This window comes from Pygocentrus nattereri, chromosome 5, assembly GCF_015220715.1.
Source record: "Pygocentrus nattereri isolate fPygNat1 chromosome 5, fPygNat1.pri, whole genome shotgun sequence".
NCBI classification, from domain to species: Eukaryota; Metazoa; Chordata; class Actinopteri; order Characiformes; family Serrasalmidae; genus Pygocentrus; species Pygocentrus nattereri.
The window spans coordinates 33,953,420-33,976,533 of NC_051215.1; the positions used below are offsets into that span (position 1 = coordinate 33,953,420).

Consider the following 23,114-nt stretch of genomic DNA (forward strand, 5'->3'; position numbering starts at 1 on the left):
GAGAGAGAGAGAGAGAGAGAGAGAGAGAGAGAGATGCAGAGAGAGAGAGAGAGAGAGAGAGAGAGAGAGAGAGAGAGAGAGATGCAGAGAGAGAGAGAGAGATGCAGAGAGAGAGAGAGAGATGCAGAGAGAGAGAGAGAGAGAGATGCAGAGAGAGAGAGATGCAGAGAGAGAGAGAGAGAGAGAGATGCAGTGAGAGAGAGAGAGAGAGAGAGATGCAGAGAGAGAGAGAAAGATGCAGTGTGAGAGAGAGAGAGAGAGAGAGAGAGAGAGAGAGAGAGAGAGAGAGAGATGCAGAGAGAGAGAGAGAGAGAGAGAGATGCAGAGAGAGAGAGAGAGAGAGAGAGAGAGAGAGATGCAGAGAGAGAGAGAGAGAGAGAGAGAGAGAGAGAGAGAGAGAGAGAGAGAGAGAGATGCAGTGTGTGAGAGAGAGAGAGATGCAGTGTGAGAGAGAGAGAGAGAGAGAGAGACAGACAGATGCAGTGTGAGAGAGAGAGAGAGAGATGCAGAGAGAGAGAGAAAGATGCAGTGTGAGAGAGAGAGAGAGATGCAGAGAGAGAGAGAGAGAGAGATGCAGTGTGAGAGAGAGAGAGAGATGCAGAGAGAGAGAGAGAGAGAGATGCAGAGAGAGAGAGAGAGAGAGAGAGAGAGAGAGAGAGAGATGCAGAGAGAGAGAGAGAGAGAGAGAGAGAGAGAGAGAGAGAGAGAGAGAGAGATGCAGAGAGAGAGAGAGAGATGCAGAGAGAGAGAGAGAGATGCAGAGAGAGAGAGAGAGATGCAGAGAGAGAGAGAGAGAGATGCAGAGAGAGAGAGATGCAGAGAGAGAGAGAGAGAGAGAGATGCAGAGAGAGAGAGAGAGAGAGAGAGAGAGAGAGATGCAGTGTGAGAGAGAGAGAGAGAGAGAGAGAGAGAGAGAGAGAGATGCAGTGTGAGAGAGAGAGAGAGAGAGAGAGAGAGAGAGACACACACACACACTATACTATATCATAGGGGTTGACTGACCTGATAAGTGGCACATTGTCCAGTGTACAGCATAGTGTTGGTCCCCTCTGCATGGGCAAATCCTCCTCACACGACTGATTATACATCCTAATAACACACATGAACATGCATACGAAGTCAATGAAGTGTAACCAGTGTTGGCTAGACCACCAGAATATTGGTCATGACCGTCTGAACTCCATCCCCCTAATAGCCATCAATCAAAGGCAAGTCTAAACACCTTTTACAAAATGAGCGCACCTGGCTGTGAACACAGAAAGAGCTGGGATGTTACCATGTGCTGCATTCCAGCTCCTTACACAATATGAATGTGTTGAAAATTTCTATTATAAGCCAAAACTAACATGTTTTGACAGTCAAGTCAGCAAAACAAAACACAGAACCTCAATTCACACACTTAAAAGTATCTTTAAACTCTGAGCAGAAACTTTAAGCAGTAGTCACGCTTCACTAAAGGAGCTGACTTTGCACTACAGACTTGATGAATCATTCTAAACAGAAACAGCGTAACAGCACGTTTGTTTTCAGGACATAAAATTATCCTGGAACGTAGTCTCATTGCACTTGGTCAAAAGGTGCCATTTAAAACAACCTGATGTTAAATGGCTCATTTGCGCAGAGCTGGTGTGTGATTACTCAGAATTAACTGTTTACACTTACATTAGAAGTAATGTTTTGCATATTAAACCTCTATATTAAACTGATGATTGTGCATCAGTTTTGTGCCACCTAGTTTTGTTCAAAACATATATTTATTTTTCCCTACTATCTTTCAGCTTAGTCATGTAAGCATGTCTCCTCTGGTGTGCCATTGCAACTTCTGGCCATGCAGCACTTCAGCAGCTTTAAATGGGAAGTTCAGTGAAAAATCTAATTTACTGTTTTCTTCTTACACCAAATGTAGTCAATCAGCCAACACGTTTGGTGGTTGAAGTTTGTTTATTTGGAAGAAAGTACAGTCAAAATTCAGGCATCAAGATGCTTTTACAGTTTAATTTGAGATTTTAACTGGTGGGACATGAGCTTCCATTTCTTTTTAGTTGATCTGTTAACCATCATGTGATTTTAGCTGAAAATGTGCGTCATAATTCCCGCAACCCTGAGGTGAGAAGCGGCTTAGAAAATGTGTGTGTGTGTGTGTGTGTGTTGTGTCATAATTGCAAATATTAATTTGATTTACACTATTAAAGTACAAGCCTAAAATCCCAATCCTAGCTAGAGATAGTTTACTATCTTATCAATGGACAGTTAATGGACTATATCAGCAAAAAAATGCTAGACTGTTTGTCAGTGGGGGAATAAAATCTGATCCAATCCTGCAACAAATCTAGCATTAATATTCACATACGTGTTTTTTCTGTGTGTTTTAGCTTCCTATGAGGCAGCAGTGCTTGAGGAGGATAGTTTACTGTTAGATGCTCATCTTAAGTGAAGTGCTTTAACAAATAACTGAATTTTTAAAGCTTAGTAGTAATAAGTACTGATATTGGTCTATACACATCCAAATCACATTTTGTTTGTTGCAACACCAAAGCTCACTAAGGCTGAAGCTAACAACTGTGAGAAATACTTGTGATCAGCTCAAATATCTGTGATCACATGGCTATGTTAAAAATTTTAACAGGCCTACTAGTTAGCTACATTAGCTTCCAGTGAAAAAGTATAGAGGCAAACTTGGGCCATCTGACAAGACTTACTTACTAAATGTAGGGTAAAGGGGAAAAAAAAAAAACAATTTCTTCAACATAGAAAAACTCTGGGCAAGAAAAACACCAAGCCTTCAAACTAGTCACATGACAATAGAGTTTGGGTAGGACATCAAAGTGCACAAGGACCCACAGCAATGGGAAGATCACTGAAGCTACTGGATAACATTCTCCCTCAACCATATCACACTCAGACAGACTTAAACACACATACTCTGTGATCCGCCACTATCTGCACCAATCACACTGATACATGTCTGCTCTACTTACATGTGAGCAGGCAATCTCTCACTCTCTAATGATTGACCAAATCAAAAAACTGTCCTAAGCAACAGTTAATCTGAAATGTTTGACTTTAGATGGACAGAAAGTTCAAATTGGTCATTCACTAACCTGCCTACCCATGATAACCATGACAATCTGACATTCTTTCAGCCTCTGAATAAATAACTCATTAAAACAGATAGTAAGGCATGAAATCAATAGGCCCTCAATTTCAAACTAAGTCATACTTCATTGAGTCTGAAACCAGTGACCATTTAATCGAGGATGGAATAGCACTACAAACTGTAAAACCGATGCAGCCTTACAGCCAAACTACTGCATGATATAAATCCAGATGATAAAACTCTTTGTTCTGCTTCTTTTTTTTTTTTTTTTTGCAAACTCAACAGCTTTCAGTATTTCAGAACAAGTGTCCAAATGGAGAAGATGAGCAAATTGGTTGAGACACATAAAAACATTCATACTAAATGAAACTGAATGAAGTTTGACTGCAGTGAGAATGAAATACAATACAAAAATGATTTAAGTGTGAAGAAAAATGCACAAGATCTTACCAGTTATCCACAGGACAGACATGCTGGTTGTACAGGGCCATTGCATACCTAATGTAAAATACAAGAGAGCAAATTGTGATTAGGGATATGTGATCAAGTGATTAGTGATATGACTATACCATCACTCTATATGGTACATATTAGCTAGCCTATTGTTGCTGTTTAAACAAAACTTTTCAGAAGAAAAAAAAAACAATTGTCAATTTTCAATGAAGGTTTAAGTAATAATTTTATTCTTATCCATTCTTTATACATTTTTGATCACTTCTATTGGTGCATTCATAAAGAAATTTAAAGAAAGAATGTCAATGGCATCTGAAAATTTCAAACTATGCAATAAAGTGAAAATGGAGATACAAGGTAATATATTACATTATATTACAATACAAAACACTGAACTGTTCTAAAACACAGTTTCAAACCAAAATAAACTGTCTTTAGTCTCATGAACTTCCATCAGTTGAAATAATCATCTGTCTCATTTGAATGACAACGGAACAGTGCTAGGCAATGTATGGGAAGGGGACTTGCAGAGTGATCACGTCATATTAGACATTCTTGACTGATCTGTGTGCTTTATTTTTATGTTGGAATTTCTGATCGCGCTGGGAATTTAACTGATTTGAAGGGTCAGTTCTGACCTCACAGCAGCATCATGCCTATATTTCAGTCCTATCTTTAGCTGCTGTAACAAGGTCAAAGAGTAGCTGATTCAGAGTTCACAGCAACCCTCAAAGGATGTCAGTGAACAGAGGGGCATCAGATAACGGTCAAAGTAAACGACGGCTCCCGAATGTGCACAGTTTCAGCAAAGGAAACATGCTTAGAAAACTACAGCAAGAAGTCAAGCAAACTGCATTTTACCAGTACACCAGGCTACTGTCAGCACTCATTTCTCCTATACAACACACACTGTGTGTTTGTGCTGTGTGACTGCATCTGGCAGTGTGCAGGGTCAGCAACAGGCTAAACACCAATTAGGACAGTTTCCATCTCTCACTGCATCTGTGTGTGTGCATGTATGCATGTACACAGTGAGATGCACCTCCAGAGCTCAGTTCAGTACTTAGCATTACAGTGAGTGAAATTACATTTGGTAAACAAACATTCTGCCATCTGGTTCAATTGGTATTGTGAATATTCACACACAGTGTTACCAGGTCACCTGTAACACCAGTGGGGAAAGAGGTGAATTTCGGCCTACTGGACATAACTACCGCATTTATGACAGATGCTTTGGTGTGTATGGTGTGTCTTAGAATCAGTCTTTTTTTTATTTTATTTTATTTTAAATCAACCCAAACATGTTTTCACTCAAGAAGGCAAGATCTCACATTTATGTTGATTTTTCTGTGTCTCTGAGGTAGCCCCATGATTACTGTGGTTTTATGTAACAAAAACTGTCATAATTCATTCACATTCATAGATCATTTTCTAACCTCTGTTTATCCCTTACAGTTAAACAGGCTGCTTCTGTGAATGTGAATTTATGACTAAGACATGGAAATTACCTCTGATCTGATTACCTTGTATTGTATCAAAATACCTTGTATTTTGTCTCATTCAAAAAAGCAGTCAGAGCTTGAAACACTCCTTTAAAACAGCCCCCATCTTTTTTACATAGAAGAATTTGATGTAGTCCATACGCATTATTAAAATTCCAAAACAAACTGTTCATTACCCACTCTATACAATCCACATACAGAAACTAAACTCCAAAAAAGCCTGTTCTGAGATCACCGTTTCTGTGAGGTCACAAAACCATCAAATTTGCATCCATCTACTTATTGCGCCTACAGAAGTTTAGCTCCACCCACTCACATTAATGAGTGTTTCAGCCAAGACTGCTTTCTGAACAAGACATAATACATGGCAGCCAATCAAAACAGAGATCATTTAAATGCAATAATGTAATGTAATAAATATAATAATTAGTCTTAAAGGCACAGGAACAAAGACAGCCTGTTTAATTCTAAGGTTCTAATTTCTAAAAGAAACTGGAAAAAGGTTGTGTAAAAACAAATGAATGTTTTTGGTTAGTAAAACCAAACAAAATGTTAGAATTGGACCTATGTAGATTATGGACCCTTTAAATTTTAACATGGATGGAAGGCACTACACTACTACAAACTGAATAAGTGGATACATATAAATAGTTTACATCAAATCACAAAAACAATTAATTCAAAGCGGGCTGCTTAAATTCCATATATTGACTGGGGATTTAAAGGTACATTGAAGACATTTAACATTACTAATACACATCAAAAACTTATGTGAAACGGCAAGCAAAAGTTTTCCATGACATGCCCTTTAAAGAAAAAGTGAGGCAATCGAAATGTAACACCATTTTTCACACAGACAACAAGTCCAAACAAATCAGAAAGAAGAGTATGGTTAAGAATAAAAACTACAGGATTTAAGGGCAGACAGAACATTGTGGGTTTGAACGAACAGCCGTAGTAAAACAGATGGCAGCGTCTGGCTTTTTCAAGACTTCATCCTTCTTACATAATGGAGCAGAGGCACTCACAAAAACTCATGTTTATGAGCTATGAGTTCATGACACAGTGGTAGAGGTGGAAAGGCTAAATGAACAGCCTGAGTTCTAATGAATTCTAATCTTATACCATCAAACAAGTAACCCACCCCAGAGTTTACAATACACACAGACTTGAAAGCTCTGTTCTCACACACACACAAACACAGTGTATAAGCTATGGAGATGTTCTGTTTTTTTTGTGTTTTTTTTTTTTAAAAGCTGGATGTAACAAAAAAAAAAATATGTTTTCAATTCATCTGCATATTCCCCTTATTTACATATCCAGATTTATGGTTAGAACATGCTGTAAAATTAAAAGACTTAATTAGAGACTGCTGCAACTGGCAGGCCAGTTTTTGGTAACATCAACAAATGATAAAAACATCACAAGGTCATATGGTTCCCATCCTCTGTGAAAACCAAGAGCTAGCTTTAGGGCAGCTGTGGCATCGTTTCAGCATTTCCCAATCAAGACTTCGAAGTGACTTGGAAAGACGATAAGCATTAAAGACAGCGTTTGCGTATCACAGCTTCGCACACAATGAGCCAAGCAAGACTGAGACTGAGCCAGTGTGTGTGTGTGTGTGTGTGTGTGTGTGTGTGTGTGTGTGTGTGTGTGTGTGTGTGTGTGTGTGTGTGTGTGTGCCCAAGGGCTGAGCAGGAACAAAACCACATTTTCCTGGTTCACATTTAACAGCCTGAACATAAAGAAAACTCTGGATGGAAACACTGCCATGGAAACTCAGCCTAAATGGAAAGGTTTAAACAATATGGCACCAACACTGAATTATTCATAGTAACAAATCTTTCTGGCTCTAACTGGGGGGTTGTGTTCCATAAACAGCCAAAGCACCAAAACCGCATCTAACTGTGAGTGTTTTATGCAACAAAAAACTCTTGAGCACATTCTAAACAATAACAATAACACGTCAGAAACCCCTTTTCAAAGAACACAACATTACAATTTGTATGTGAAGCACTGGGGTTTACAATAATTCCATCTGTAGGATCATAATTACAGGTGCCTTTTTCACCAAAACAAAACTCTTGGTGAAACTATTTAAGGAGCAGTGCAAGTTCATCCAAGTTTTATTGCAAACTGCTCCCAGGCCATCACTAAAGGAGACGTGGAAAGAATAAGCCCAGACATGGAAAGAATAAGCCCAAACCTTCTCATATCCAATGAGAAGTAGCTGATGCTGTGCGGAAAGCACAGCCATGAGCTCCACCCCTGCGTTCCTCTCCTCCTCCCAGGCTGGCGGGAGCTTTATGTAACCATCCCTGCCCTGCCGCGCTCGGGGGCCTGCTGGACGAAGAAGGAAAGGGATGCTTATGGGCGTCTGCAAGCGTTCCTCAGGAAGGAAAGTGCTGATCGGAGGTGGCAGCACTACTACTACTGCACCTCAAGTGAAGGGGAAAAGAGAAAGCTACATGTAGCGTTCGCCTCCTGGGCCTGCATTCCAGAGCGATGATCACAGAGCAAGAAAAAAAAAATTAAATAAAAAAAAAAAAAAAAACCCAGACAGGTAGAGAGTCCCAGTGCTCTCTCAACTTCACCCAACTTCTTTATCCAACCCCTTTTATCTCTCACATGCCTGTGCCCTACTTGATCTTTTTCACAGCACACCTCTCTGGCTCTCAGGGATCGGGGCATAACATCAAGACACACAGTGAGGGGAAACGAGTATTCCAAAACTTTTGCTTTTGTTCTTGTTTTGTTCTTCCAGTACCTATATTCATGTCAAACGTATACAAATAATTTGGCTTTTGGCTAAGTGCTTCTAAACATGAACAAAGATGTACATGTTCATGCAACATGCAACAAAAAAAACTGCAAAACTCCCCTTCTAGAAAAGAAGCAGCGCAATGCACATCTAATCATCATAACTGAAGAAACAAGGGTTTCCCGTGGACCCCTGACCCCAAGAACACCAAACCCACAGTGACGCATGGAGGTGGGAGCATCATGACAAGAGGCTGTTTCTCTGCAAACATAGACATCTCAACGTAATTGCCAACAAGGGCTTTGTAACAAAGTGCTAGAATTGTGGATATGTGCACTGAACACATGTCAAATAATACAAACAATAGGGTCTGAATACTTATTTCATCTCACTGCCTCTGTACATTAAGACATAACTAGCTAGCATTGTATAAGTGTCATGTTCAAGAAGGAGCATCAGGTGAGTTTATAATGCACGTTCTCACAATCTGACCAACAAGTTAGTCTATAGTTACTACATTATCTTTACACCCATTGTCACTAGTAATTTAATACGAATACATCACCACCAGCGGACGGTGTGATCTTCTAGAACACCTCAAACTAGAAATCTACATCAGAAAAAAAATCCCTCAGGCTACATAACAAATCCATAGACTAGTTACATGATTTTCAGGCGAAAGAGCTCCCGTGCCTACAAAAGCACACAAAGAGTGAAGACTTGAAGACATGCTTTAGCAATAAGGGCTGAAAGATGAATTGTTTTTATACTGATATCGCAACTTGAAAGAGTGAAAATTCACAAGAGCTGCTATTCTATAAAACAATATCAACAATGTTGCCTTAATAAGTTTTACAGGGAAAAAAACAACTAATAACAGAGAGCTTGTAAACATCCTGTAGATGAGCTGGACCAATGAGAAGATACAAACACCCAAGCTCTGCACACATGATCACAACCATCACAACTAACTGGTAGACTAACACATTCAGCGTTCAAGCTTTGTGCCAGAAAAAGTGAATACACTGCTCTTCTTGGCCAAAAAAAAACAGGCCTGGAAATTCATAGAAAATTAAAGCATTAAAAATCACAACTGCAATATTTATCCAAAAAAATCTCAATTAGATATCACCCCCAAATCATTCAGTCCTATCAGCAATTCCAGTGAAACAAGCTGTATAGGATATGAGAAGGTCTTTAAAAAAATGTAAAGATTTTGCTGACACGGCAAAAAAATGATAAACGAGACGACATTAACAGCTTCATTTAACCCAGAAAAACACTCAAAATGAAGTCTTTTGAAAAGTCATATCCAACCCGGTCACTAAAATTAAGCTAAGAGGGCAGTTTTAATATTGCGCAATAATAGTGCAGCTACACAACCTAATCATCAGCCCACTGCACATAATGCAGCTTTATATCAGGCTAGGTACGCCTTTGAAAAACACCATACAGCATCTTTTATCAAGGACGTCAATATAAACCTATTTGCTGAATTCAAATGATGAGTCAAAGTCCATTTATGTTAGCTCAACCTAATTTTATAAGATTTTATGAGAGAAGAAACTACTACTTCCTCAACTACATACTATGTAGCGCAATATATGCAGGTGAAATCACGCGTTTTGAAAATGATACGTTTTAAAACTGAAAACATCTGGCTTTCTCGGGTTGCCAGGTCAAACTTAACAAACCCTTGTGCACAATAATTTGTTTGCTAGCAGGGGTGTTACAAGCAGAGAAACTGTACTCAAGTAAAAGTAAAGGTACTGCAGAGAAAGTCAGAAAGCATCCATTCAACATAATCCAGTATATAAAAGCAAAAAGCACGTGTTTCAAATAAATTGGGTTGTTTTGGTAATGCGGTGTGCTGCGGTGATGGCCACCACTGGTCTGCATGCAAACTTAAATTAACATAGTTGTGTGCAGTTTCACTTCACACTGATATAAAAATAATACATTAAAATACACAGCTAGACGAATCAGATGGGGCTCGCTTCACACCACACCACACCAGTAAGAGCCCTCGGGTGAGACTCTTAATGCTGAATTCATCCACCTGTGTAGCATGTCTAACCGCTGCAGGGCAGTGTAGGCTAAATGTGTTCATCTCGGACTGAAGACAGTAAAGCTGCTCGAAGTACTCGACTCTAGTCTTGTCTGCGAGTCTAACGTGGTGTGTCAGAGCGACTGAGGAGCGGAGAGGTTAACACTCACACGACCCATATGCCGGTGATGGTGAGGGCAGGGAGGCTGACGGGTAAAATCATCCAGAGGGACATGGTCTCTACCCGGCCGTCCTCAGCAGCCGCCACGCCGCACAGCTCCGCTTCTTTCTTCGCCTTCGCCAGCCTGTCACCCGCTGCTCATCAATTTGCATTTAAGGTCTTGGCACGAACCCCAAAGCGTTCATTTCCGAGCAGACCATAACTGCACCTGGAGCAGAAGAGCACGGAGGAAGCAAATAAAAGAAGAAGGAAAAGGTGAAGCGCTTACTAAGGCTGAGATAAGGTACAGCTCGCCTGTCTCGGGTTCTGCCCTTATTTCTTTTTTGGCTAAGTTACATTCGAGCGTGAAGGAGAAGCGACTCAGCCGGGAACTTTCCAAACACTTTTCCCAGCAAAATGGCTGAACGGTGCAGCGGCAGCAACTTCTGAAGAGCCATACAGAGGTAGCTAGCTCGGGTAGCGTATGAGCTCCAGGTCTCTGGTTATCTTACCTTCCCCCTCTGATGAGGGACAGTAGTAGCCTCTCTCTCTCTCTCTTTCTCTCTCTCTCCCACCTTTTGTTACTCTCCAAATCTCGAGCACCGCAGACTGACCGATGTCTGAGAAACTACAGCCTCCTCCGTCTGCCAGCGCACCACCGACTGCAGCAGGAATTCAGAACCGCCCAGCCAGTCTGCCTTTTTCCTCAGGAGCGTATTTTTCTGGCTGCCTGTCTCTCCGGGCTCGTTGTGTTAGCGTAGCCCTGCTGCGTTGGGCTGGCTGCTCTGTGGCGCTGCTGGGTTAAAATCAGACAGCTGGAGCTGCTCCTCCCCCTCCCCGCACTCTGCTGCACCTCCAAACACCACAAACCCACCAGCTTCTACTTTACATCACTCCAGCACCACTGTCTTCTGCTGAGACACTAGCCATGCGTATCCTTCCTCAGCTGTTAGAGGTCAAACTGTAAAAGGGGAACGGAAGGTTGAGGCAACTGGGTAAGACAGATAACCTAAGATCAGGTAACACCTATTCTAAAGATTTTGGTCAGTCTTTTAGTGTCCTCCACTGTAATACTGCTGTAATGGGTGTTATGAACTGTGACTGTACCCAAGGGAAAACACATTTCTTGAGGTTGTTGATCAAAGTGAGAAAATCACATATTTCTCAGGAGCCAAATTTCAGAAACAGGAGAAAATGCCCCAGGACTTAACCATGTTTAAAAGCACACGAGAATAAGAGCAGATCTCCTTTAGAATATTTCTCACCTCTGGGTGTGTTTATTGTTTGGTATTATTTGTTCATAGAGAATAACATGCACTCACTAGCCAGTCTATTAGGACCCTTTTATCAACACTCACTGGTCGTTTTATCAGGCCTACGTACCATATATGCGAGCTTGATTTCACCAAATATTGTAGACAGAATCTTGACATAATTGTTCATGATACACATTGTTGGGAGTGGGCTGTGTACATACAACTGCTATATTTGATTGATACCACCTTTATTAGGGAAATAAACGTGTGTTTTCCATCATACGTCAGCTGTTATTGTTTTTTAAAAGCCTGTCATTTTGAAAATGGCTTCAAATGGATAAATAACATTTTGGAATGGTTGTGTTGAATGGATCGTAAACAGATTGTAGTCCATCTGTTCATCTGCATTATGCGTTAGCCCCGCCCCAAACCATTCATCAAAGGTCAAGCCCTCCACTGAGCAGGTATTATTGGGGTGGTGGACCACTCACAGAACAGCAACAGCGCTGACACGGTCATTACACTGGTACAGTGCAAAAAAGTGCATGAGGTTTTAAACACTAACAAACTTGTCAGTAAATTTATACAGTGTTTTATAACCTCCAGCAACAGCAGTGCTGAGAATTGTCCACCACCCAAATAACACCTGCTCAGTGGGGGGGCCTGTAGAGGTCCTGACCATCCATAAATGGGGTAAAGGGGGAGGGGCTAACAAATTAAGCATAGAAACGGAGGAACTATAATACATATTTGAGATCTACAGAGTGCACCTCTATGGTAAGTGGACAAGTGTGGATACAAGGTATTTACATTTATGGAATTTTGCTGACACTCTTATCCAGAGCGACTTACAATTTGATCATTTTACACAGGTAGGCCAAGGTGGTGTTAGGATTCTTGCCCAAGGACTCTTATTGGTATAGTGTAGGGTGCCTGCCCTGGTGGGGGATTGAACCCCAGTCTACAGCGTAGAAGGCAAAAGTGTTAACCACTACACTAACCAACGACAGGTATGTAATAAGGTGGCCAGTGAGTGTACAAGACGCTCCGTATTTCTAATTTGTAGACAATGACAATTAATTTAGTTATAAATCTCATGTATCAAATGGACTATGAATATAAACAGGAAAAGGGGATGGATTGCTGTTATGATGCATTCTTTTGTGTTATCTCTGCAGATCTGAAAAGGGACGTAAACAACTTGCTGTAAAAAGCAAAATACAAAGCAATTAATGTAATTGAGGAACCAACTTGAGTGGTTTCGCAAAGTCAGCATTTTCTGTTTTAGTTCTCATGTAAAATGTCTTTGTGTTTTGTTGTATACGTAGAGATGTTATCCCCACAACCAGATCGCTCCATGAACAATATTCCTATTCATAGAAAATGAGGCTGTGTAATTATACTCAGACTGGCTCCTACAAACATGTGAGACATAGTTCTAAGCATGGCTGAACTTGAAATGCTAAACTTAAGGTTAAATAGTTTTAAATGGTCTGAATGTACTGTCTGTGTGCAGAGTTATTTGGTCACTGTGTCCAGTTAAGAAATGCCCAGGTTACAGATCTGCTTCAAAAGCTTCACACATTCACTTGTATGACGTAAGAACCAATGTCTGCAGTTTCATTCCCAGATATGATTCTGTACATCACAGGAAAGTACACCGGAATATACGTTTGCAGCTAGGTTCATTTTGACAGCTCTACATTTTGTAAGAAAAATTTCCTTTGTGCTTATTTCCTTTGTACTATATACATCTCATTAAGACCTTTAGTAAAATATAGTTTTTAAATTTGTGGGAACATCTTATTTAGTTGGGTGGCTGATTTTTTTTTTCTATGTAATTTTACATTGTTAAAATAAATATAGCACTGAGTGTATATTTTGTTACTCAGCAAAGTACTAAGTCAGGATTTCTGTCAATTAAGTGTCTAAGGTTTGATCTCCTTTTTGTCTTGAAGATTTCACTCAGCTGTTAAAGAACAAAAACAGTTAATCAAGACAGCTCAATCTCACAGCACTGCTGACCACAGGATTTTGACCTGTGGTACTGTCTACCAAAAGCACTTGAAAGGAGATATAGCAGTTGGGGTATTCTGTAAACTTAACATATTTGAGTTTCATTAATGGTATGTGTTGAAATATTAAGCCTTTTTATAAGCATGATTTTGAACATTCAGTCAATTTCAGATGTATTATTGTTTATATTCATAAGCAAGTCTTTCATCAGTGATGTCCAAAGTTCAATAGAACCACCTCTGGACAATATCAAGGCAACTACTAGTTAGTATGTTAAATGTAGTATTATTATTATTATTTATGTTGTGAATGTTATACCATAGCGCTGTGGCTTGTAGCTGGCTAAAGCTGAATAAAGTGACAGACTTTATGCTTCTCTTTTCCATCCCTTAATGACCGTGTATGTTGAAGGCCAAAATTAGAAAGAAGAATCAACCAATTTGTTGACTTGGATTTAAAAAAATACACAAACCAAATCAGAAAGCCAGTCAGTTATTTATTTATTTATTTATTTGTTTACTGTTTAGTAACAAAAAGATGGAATTGCTCCACCTAGTGGATTGGTGCAGTAGTAGCACCAATCGCCTGCAACCATTTAGTCATTTCTCCCTTTTACTTTGTCAATTAGTTTCGTCAACAGAATTGAAAAAATAAAAAAATAAGGACTGTCATATGCAGAGTTTGAACACCCCCTGTCAAATTGCACATTTTGTTGATTTTTGAAATAAAAAAACTACACACAAAAAAACTGAAATATGCCACTTTTGCACAATTCTATGCACAATGTCAAATTGATTTGCTGAGTTTAACATACCAGAAATAAATGAAAAATTTGGCCTGTGCAAAATGTATGTTTTGTTGTTTGTCTAATATGTTAAATTCAGCAAATAAACAGTATTTGTGCATTACCATGTGCAGAAGTGTATTACCAGTAGAGGATGTGGACCTGTTTTACTTAGAGCATGTAATTTAACCAGGGGCGCCCAAACCTTTGCATACAACTGTATGTCCATTTGTGAAAGGTCCAAAAAAAGACACCGTACACTCTTAAAAATAGGCATACCAAGAGGATTTTTATGGAATGATTCCATGAAAGTTCTGAATTAACCTGTAAATGGACAGTTCTTTAAAGAACTGTTAATGGAAATGAGATGTAGGAGTGTGAAGAGCCTTTTTAAAGTATAAATAATCTCAATGATGTAATGGCTCTACACCATTATACATTTTTTTTTCTAAAACCTAAAGTAAAAAAAAAAAAGTCAAAAAGCCATATAGGAACCATTACTGTTAAGAATGTATGTGATTCTTTTATAATATCTTTACAGTAGTTCCAAAACCCCAGACTCCAAACCCTGCGTAGAGTGGCTGAGTGAATGAGGTGTTCACCCTGTGGAGAAGAGTCATTTTGTCTGACACGCTGTAAAAGGCCAGTGTTCCAGCCTTGTGGTCTATATACACTGCTATTCTGGATGAAGTGGGCACTGGTAGAGTGGTGCTTTTGTTGTTGTGCATGAAGGAGTACTTGGACTCAGAGCAGTACAGGCTCCAAGATATATCGTTCCATCCGAAGCTGCAGATGTTGTCGTTGCCTTTCCTGCTAACTGCCTTGTAAGTCACAGCAATGTCAATCTCTGTACCGCTCCAGTTCACCTCCCAGTAGTATCGGTTGCCAGACAAGCTCTCCTGGCACAACACCTGCTGCCAGTGGTCAAACCGCTCAGGGTGGTCAGGATAATTCTTGGGGTCATTGCTCATGCGCACCACTGTGTTCCCCTCAGCGAGGTGCAGGTTAGGGTGAACTGTTAAAGGATCCAGAGAAAGGTGGCTGGAATCTGCACAGAAAACGAGATAAAAACAACCTGTGATTAGAGTTTATACATTCTAATGGAAATGTGCTTGGATACTTGCACTATTTGTCCAAAAGTATCTAGACTCTACTTAAAGGAATGACTCACAGAAAAATCAGCTTTACACAGTTTTCTCCTTACTCTCAGTGTAGTTGATCAATCAAGACGTATTTTGTGTCAGACGTTTTCTTCTTTTGTTTTGTACTGAAGCTACAAGGCTAAAATAGGCTAATATAACAAATAGTAAAAGTCTGTGTCACCCAATTTTTTTTTACATAGACTCCTGTTATATTAGCCTGGTAGGACCAGGGCAAAATGTAAGATGCAAACTTTGAACACCAAAATGATGTCTTTACTGATTAGCTTCTTTTGTGGTAAGAAGAAAATGTGTTTAAAAAAATCTTTTTTAAGGTGAACTCTGAGAGAAGAGTTCAATTTCACCCACAAGAAAAGCACTTACTACATAGAAAAGCACTCAGAATGGAATGGTCTCAAGAAGCTGCACGTGACACTAAGACCACCATGCCCAATGTCAAGTGTAGACTAGAGGGGTATAAAGCCCCCAACACTGGGCTGTTGACCAGTGGAATTGTGTTCTCTAGAGTGACAGAGCACCATCCAAGTCCTTTGGGATGAATCATGAGTGTTTCCGATCCAGAAATAATCATCTAAGATCGGTAGCTGACCTCATTAGTGCTCTGAATACAGTCAAATCCTCCCAGCAACGTTCCAACATCCATAGTAAAGCCTTCTCAGTAGAGTAGAGGCTGTTACTGTGGAAACTCTCTATTAATTCCCTTTCAGAAGAAATATTATATATCTATTAGATGAAATTGTTACAAATGCTTCGAGTCACTGTTTTACAATAGCTTTGGGATCATTATGATGATGTTTCAACATTTTTAAAAATCCTTTCGTGGTGGAGAGACATGTAGGGTGTTGTTAGGCAAAGCAGTAAGCAAAAAAGCTTTATCATCAGCAGCCTTACATATTACAGTAATGCTTTATTTTGATGATCCACTCTAGATGCTTTATAAATGCTCAAACTCTCTTTAACAAACACTCAACTAAATATCTATTAGATGCAACTGAATTTGAAATCGCATGTGAACAATTCTATTCAAACTGTCCCTAAGCCTAAACTTAACCCTAACCTTAACCTCAAGGCAAAACCTACACCTACTCCTAAGCCTAACCGTAACCTTAATGTTGTTGATAATCAATTGAGTATCACTAGATAGTTTGTTATAATATAATAATATGAGTATCTGTAGATCAACTATAGAGAACCATCTAAATAAGGTGTGACCATATTACAACCAAGGAGACGTGTAGGTTCATGTTGGTTTATGTAGTAAAAAAATGGCTATTTTTGACCCCTGGTTTCTATCATCACTATTGAGAATTCTAACTCTCAAATTTTTCTGTGATGCACCATTTCACATCAAACCACCCTAAACGGCTTTGTTTACATCACAAGCAACTGACTGCAGAAAGCATGCAGTATTAGATGAGCAGGTGTCTACAATTTTTTTGATAAAGTAGTATAAAGAAATTTCCTTGTGAATTAATGATTCTATAATTGTTTTCAGACGTTTGCATCAGAAGTTTGAGACTGAGCTTTTCAACACTTTAAAAAAGGGGTTCCTTAATCATTCTTGGCTTGGCTGTATGGTTTTAGCTAAAACATTCATTGGTATTAAACCTTTACATTATATTACAAAGATTTTTAACCTTTGAAAAGGTTCCTCACATGACCAACTCTGATGAAAAAGGACCATAAGAAATCATTAGGATTAAAACCTAATGTTTTTTCTTTCTAATGAGAATTGGCTTAATGGCTTGCATTGGAGACCAATAGTAATGTTTTTTTGGGGTTTATAGGGAAGTCATTCACAAAAATGTTCCCTTAAACAGCCATCGATGAGAACCAAAAGTGGTTCTTCTGTGGTCTTACAACATGTCTTGTCTTGAGTGTTCAGAATTTGATTTACTGAAACGTAATATGAGCTGCAAGTAAACTTGACTTCTATCCAGTAGTATATTGCCTGGACATGTGCAATACCAGACGGTTTGACTTTGTTTCAAATATGTTAAATCAAATAACCTTGGATTTGTTGTCGTGGCAAATGACATCAATCAGTGTGTATGCTGAAAAACCAGATACAGACACTCATGTGGATGAGGTCTAAATGGATGCAACAATAATGCTTTTGTATCACTGCTGAGGTTTTTCGCATACTCAGTAGGCCATGTTTTCACTTCTGTCGGCTGGATGAGTGACAGCTTTATTGCGCTGAGATCTTCCTGCAGAATGGAAAATTTTGCTTGTAAACCTGTTCCGCAAACTGGAACTGCAGCTTCGCTCACCTTTCATACAGTGTGCACAATAAACAGGCCCTTGAGGTTTTAAGATCTCATTCTTTGGTTACTATACCGAGGAATGAAAGTGTAGTCTTTGGTCAGCCTGGTGACTGAATTGTGATGGCGATGTGGTGAAAACAGTAACTTACACTGTAAAAAGTCTTCTCTTGTTTTTGGCTCCAGAGCATGCAGAATTTGAACGTCCCTTACTGGAAAGACAATGCAAAGTCTCAAAAACAGGAAATGAGGTAAGCCCAATCAACTGATAACAATATATATTATATATAGAACAATATATACTACACTTTACTGACCTGCAGATGAGATCTTGCTCAGTTCATCCTTACTTACATCCTCTAACTGCACTTTAAGCTCTGAGATGGCTTTCTTTGCTTTTTCAAAAGAGTGCTGCTGGGCCAGTGTCACTTTGGACAAGTCTTCATATCCGGAGGGTGCAGAAAGAGACTGCCAGCTCTGTGGCCAGAGTAGACAATTCATAATTCACAGTAGAAAAGTCATAATTAACATGTAATCATACTATGTATATGTTTCATTAGTTATGTTACAAAATCATTTTCATTATTGATTCAATCAAATTATATTTCATGAGAATTTCATACAAAAGCATTACTATACACATCATTTTCTCTAAAAGTCTCAGTTACAGTTTGTTTTTTCAGGGGACTTTTTATGCCATCTACCTGCAGGAAATGGATATGATCATCAGAGTGTGACAGCTTCTCCAGATCGTTGTGCTTCATCCTCAGAAGAGTGATCTCCTCCTCCATTCGGTCCAGGTGTCTCACTGACTGGGTCATCAGAGCTGCCTCCTGAGCTCTAATCATCTCCTTCACGTCTATGTATCTCCTCTCCAGTGCTCGCATCAGTTCAGTGAAGATCCTCTCATTCTCCTCCAGCACATTCTGGGATGAGTGCTGTGGAAAAACAGCAGAGGACCGTCCGTCTGAGCTTACATGAGCTGTATGGACATTATGGCAGAGAAGAGTAAAAAAAAAAAAAGAAGTATGGGGTGTCCACTTTTCTCTAACCATTCAGGCCCCACCTTTAGAGACTCTGCCGCCTGCCTCAGATCCTGCCACTTCTTCACTCTCTCATCAATCATCTGCTGAGAGGCCATCAGCTTAGCCCCGAGCTGTTTCTGCAGGAGTGAACCGCATCAAATGCTTGAAGTGATAGTTCAGCAAAAAAAAAATCACCCCTTAGCCCAAATGCTGATGACGTATTTAATGTCTGAAGTTTGCTTCTTTAGTTTCGCAGGGGATAACCACAGTGTAGTGTCATGCAAACATCTGTAAATCATCACACACTCGTGTCTGGTTGTTAACTTTCACTTTAAAAGGGGATTCTACACATTTTTAAAAATGTCTGCATAATTAAATCATTAAGCTGTAAACAAGATCATTCAGAGTAGTTTGATGTGAAATGTGCCATTGAAGAGTTTGAAGAGGGTAATGCCTCTAAACGCTACATCACACAAAGCTATTACATGAAATTGTTACAAATGCCCGAGTCACTGTTTTACAATAGCTTTGGGATCATTACGATGATGTTTCAACATTTTTTAAAATCCTTTCATGGTGGAGAGACATGTAGGGTGTTGTTAGGCAAAGCAGTAAGCAAAAAAGCTTTATCATCAGCAGCCTTACATATTACAGTAATGCTTTATTTTGATGATCCACTCTAGATGCTTTATAAATGCTCAAACTCTCTTTAACAAACACTCAACTAAATATCTATTAGATGCAACTGAATTTGAAATCGCATGTGAACAATTCTATTCAAACTGTCCCTAAGCCTAAACTTAACCCTAACCTTAACCTCAAGGCAAAACCTACACCTACTCCTAAGCCTAACCGTAACCTTAATGTTGTTGATAATCAATTGAGTATCACCAGATAGTTTGTAATAATATAATAATATGAGTATCTGTAGATCAACTATAGAGAACCATCTAAATAAGGTGTGACCATATTACAACCAAGGAGACGTGTAGGTTCATGTTGGTTTATGTAGTTAAAAAAAAATGGCTATTTTTGACCCCTGGTTTCTATCATCACTATTGAGAATTCTAACTCTCAAATTTTTCTGTGATGCACCATTTCACATCAAACCACCCTAAACGGCTTTGTTTACATCAGAAACAACTGAATGCAGAAAGCATGCAGAAATGCTGAGAAAGCAGTGGAATTGCTTTTTAGTTCTAAATTTAAATTAGAATTTTTAGAAGTACAAGAATCTGTGTAGTTCCCTGTCAAAGCTATGCACTATATTAATTTATAAGGAGGTAGAAGCAGATATAGAGACAAATAACCAAAGAAACATGTCTTGTTTGAAATAGTACTGGACATGCATGGCTCAGATAAGGTCAACTAATAGGCTGATAATCTCAAAAAGACTTTGTGTTTTCTGATACTGTACACATACTGTTTTATACAAAGGTGGACACAATTACGTTACACAGCTAATTAGTAGTACCAGCCATCTTGATGCCTGAATTTTGTGCTACTCTTGTACATTTTGAGTCTGCTGTGATTTAAGCCTGCAAGTTTACATACTGCTAACTATTGCTATAAATTTGCTTTACTTGTCAGTTACATTAGCCACAAAGCTGCAGTGCAAAACTGATGAAGCAGACTTTGGACACTATACGTGTCTTTGTGTATAGACTACATTTGGGGTGAGAGGACAATTGTGAACTTTTCATTTTTCACTGAACTAGCCATCTATATAAGGTTGAGGAAGCCATTACTACAATATTAAATACTATATATTAAATACTATATGATTACTTTTCCACTCCACAGTGCAGTTACACCTACATCTTTAAAGGGGCCATATCTTGGAAAACTACATTTTTTTAATTTTTGTGAAAGAAAGGACCTTGATGTAGTGTATAAATACTGTTGAAATACAGTCTGTACAGCCCCCATATGAAAACTAAGCTGCAGAAACCATTTTGAATTCAGTGTTTTTGTGATGTCACAGAAAACAATACATTTACATTACACAACCACCGATTCAGCCTATAGCAATTCAGCTCCATCTACTCATATTGGAATTACAATGAGTGTTTGAATGAGGTACAATATAGGCCAGTCAATCAGAACAGGGCTCATTTACATACATCAGTCCTAAGGGCACAGTAGCAAAAATAATGTTGAGTCTGTTTGCATTCTTAGGGTTAATGGCAGGTTGGAAAAAAAGGCTGTTTTTGGCATGTAAAGCCACACAAACATTATAAGTAAAGCTCAGAGAAAAAAGATAAAATACAAGAAAAATGTAGGATATGAGCCCTTTAAGATTGTGCCTATTGTAGGGAACATAATGAATGTTTTACTACCTCATGTACAGGAAGGTTGTATGGAAATGAGTTAAAAACATCTCTCACCTGCTTCTCTGTCCTCTCAGCTGCAGCAGAGACAATGTTGTGTTTCTTGTGTTCTTCCATGATACACAGAACACAAACACAGGTCTGGTCGGAGCGGCAGAAGACCTCCAGCAGTTTGTCATGTTCAGCGCAGATCTTCTCCCTCAGCTGCCCCGTTGCTGTGACCAGCTTATGCTTCATCAGTGCCGGGTATTCGTAGTGGGCCTGCAGGTGGGTCTCACAGAACGAGGTCAGGCATGTTAGACAGGACTTCACAGCCTTCATTTTCTTGGTCAGGCAGAAGTCACACAGGACATTCCGCTGAACATCCCGGCTGCTGGGTCTTGGGCTGCTGTACCTGCCATATGAATCACTTCTCTGAGACTTCCCCATTGTGCCGGACCGGCTCTGGTCAGCCACACTACTGCGGCGAGACATTCTGCTGCTCCCGCAGAGCAAAGCCACAGGCAAGGTCTCTGTGTGCCGTCTAGTTTCAATGAAACTGTTGTGTCACAGCCTTATATGGGGGAATGTGAGCAATGAGTGAACTCTATGATAAACCAGTATGCCTTGTTGTGGGGGGGGTGGGACTGGAGAGGTGTGGCAGATGACGAAAAGTGACTTTGGCTCAGACTGAGGGTTTGGAGGGTGGAAGAGAAAAACATACCACAGTTCCATATAAGGGTAACTGACTAGTAGTGATGAAAAGAGAAGTAAACATGGTTTTCATGCTAAAAATGTAACGGTAATGCAGCAAAATTGGGAACGTAAGAAATTCCAGACTGTTTAAGAGCTGGAAAAAACTACATGGAACTTTTCTCTTAGAAAGAATGACTGTGTCAGATCTTTGAATACATAGCTGAATGATAGATTTGTTAAAAATGAACAAAATTATGAATTTTCTCAACAGGCTTCTCCAGCAACAGTGGCAGCTGGTTGGTGTGGGGGGCTGTCTGTATTGTGGCTCTGTCTTTTTGTATCATATATATATATATATATATATATATATATATATATATATATATATATATTAATCTCTGTTGATACAGCACTGCAATACAACTGGAGGTAATTCTCCTGATCTGCACAAAGGCCTCTAGATGGATTTTAACAACCTAAGACAGCTGAATTCACAGAGACTTCCTTCAGGGGACTTTATTATTTATAAGGGTTGTTACAATTATGAAACTGAGACTGTGACTGCTATACAAATGTCTGTGATTATATATATATAAATATATATATATATATATATATATATATATATATATATATATATATATATATATATATATATATATATAAAAGTCTCTGTGAATTCAGCTGTCTTAGGTTGTTAAAATCCATCAAGAGGCCTTTGTGCAGATCAGGAGAATTACCTCCAGTTGTATTGCAGTGCTGCCTCAACAGAGATTAATACTTTAACTGAAATATTTAAGTCATTTTTCCAGTACTGAGAAAGATACTGCTAAATATTATTGTTTACAAAGCAATACTACTAAACAAACTACAGATCATTAAACAACCTGCTGAAAGTACAAAGTGCAGTAGATCCATTAGGTCACTGCCTTCCACCACTGCTTATCAGGATCAGCAGTACTTCATTTGATCAGTATGTCCATATCTCAAGATGAAGAGCATGTGATGGGTAGAAGCATAGAGGGGGCTTTTATTTTGACACTGGTGTTTTGATTGATCTCGGCTTCACCCGCTATATAGTCTCGCGCAGGGAGAACGAAGTATCGTTTGATCTCGTGGGGGCAAATCTGAGCTCGGCGTCGGGAAGATCCGTGAAGCTGTATGTTGCTAATGTGCATGTTAAACTTTTGGGGAAGACCATAGGAACGTGACTGAGCCTGCTGGCGCCGTGTGTGTGCGAGAAGCCCACATTTACACAGGGAGAGTGGGGGGCTTTCTGAATCAGCAGTGTGGCGTGACAGATATTGTGTGAGCCCCTGGGGATATCTGAAGTACTACAAAGTGAAGTTGCGCTGTGCATTCCACCTGCTACAGTTAACCGGTCTGTACGGTCAGCAACAATAGCCACTGCTTTTTCTTCTTCCCCTTTTTTAATACCTCTGCATTACATCATTTTTAAATAGTTAATAAAGGAATATTTTAGTATATTATTGGGAGGCTTTTTGACCCAGGGCAGCCCCTAATATATTTTACCCCTGGTTAATCTGGTGCCTTTTTAATTTAGGAAGGACGGTTAGGAGGCGC

At 39.4% G+C, this 23,114-nt stretch overlaps 2 protein-coding genes and 1 long non-coding RNA gene across 3 annotated transcripts in view; 1 reads left to right on the forward strand and 2 right to left on the reverse strand.

Annotated features, from left to right (window-relative positions):
* Window positions 1-10,890, reverse strand: part of zgc:154058 (uncharacterized protein LOC795538 homolog) — a 54,442-nt gene extending 43,552 nt beyond the window's left edge. The window contains exons 1-4 of the mRNA XM_017721472.2: window positions 10,533-10,890; window positions 10,031-10,249; window positions 3,548-3,595; window positions 1,003-1,089 (exon numbers count right to left, since the gene is read on the reverse strand). Of these exons, the coding sequence (XP_017576961.1) occupies window positions 1,003-1,089; window positions 3,548-3,595; window positions 10,031-10,095 (200 nt within the window). The 5' untranslated portion in view covers window positions 10,096-10,249; window positions 10,533-10,890. The remainder of the gene's footprint in view (window positions 1-1,002; window positions 1,090-3,547; window positions 3,596-10,030; window positions 10,250-10,532) is intronic.
* Window positions 10,891-10,899: 9 nt separating this feature from the next.
* On the forward strand, window positions 10,900-18,347 carry LOC108441773. Its single transcript, XR_001858972.2, has 4 exons — window positions 10,900-11,039; window positions 17,687-17,751; window positions 17,908-18,031; window positions 18,211-18,347. It is a non-coding gene; the product is annotated as an uncharacterized LOC108441773 (long non-coding RNA).
* On the reverse strand, window positions 13,776-21,401 carry ftr14l (finTRIM family, member 14-like). Its single transcript, XM_017721468.2, has 6 exons — window positions 20,913-21,401; window positions 18,567-18,662; window positions 18,205-18,438; window positions 17,818-17,977; window positions 17,653-17,712; window positions 13,776-15,124 (listed from the first exon to the last, which is right to left on the reverse strand). The coding sequence occupies exons 1-6, from the start codon at window positions 21,327-21,329 to the stop codon at window positions 14,601-14,603; spliced, it is 1,491 nt and encodes a 496-aa protein (XP_017576957.1). The 5' UTR covers window positions 21,330-21,401; the 3' UTR covers window positions 13,776-14,600.
* Between the last annotated feature and the right edge of the window lie 1,713 nt (window positions 21,402-23,114).

Excerpts from the sequence above, each read along its gene's own strand:
- ftr14l (XM_017721468.2), bottom strand. The coding sequence starts at position 21,329 with ATGTCTCGCCGCAGTAGTGTGGCTGACCAGAGCCGGTCCGGCACAATG. Across the intron at positions 18,663-20,912 it reads CTGAGAGGACAGAGAAGCAG|AAACAGCTCGGGGCTAAGCT; the intron begins GTGAGAGATGTT and ends TCACTCCTGCAG. Across the intron at positions 17,978-18,204 it reads ATCATATCCATTTCCTGCAG|AGCTGGCAGTCTCTTTCTGC; the intron begins GTAGATGGCATA and ends CTCTGGCCACAG.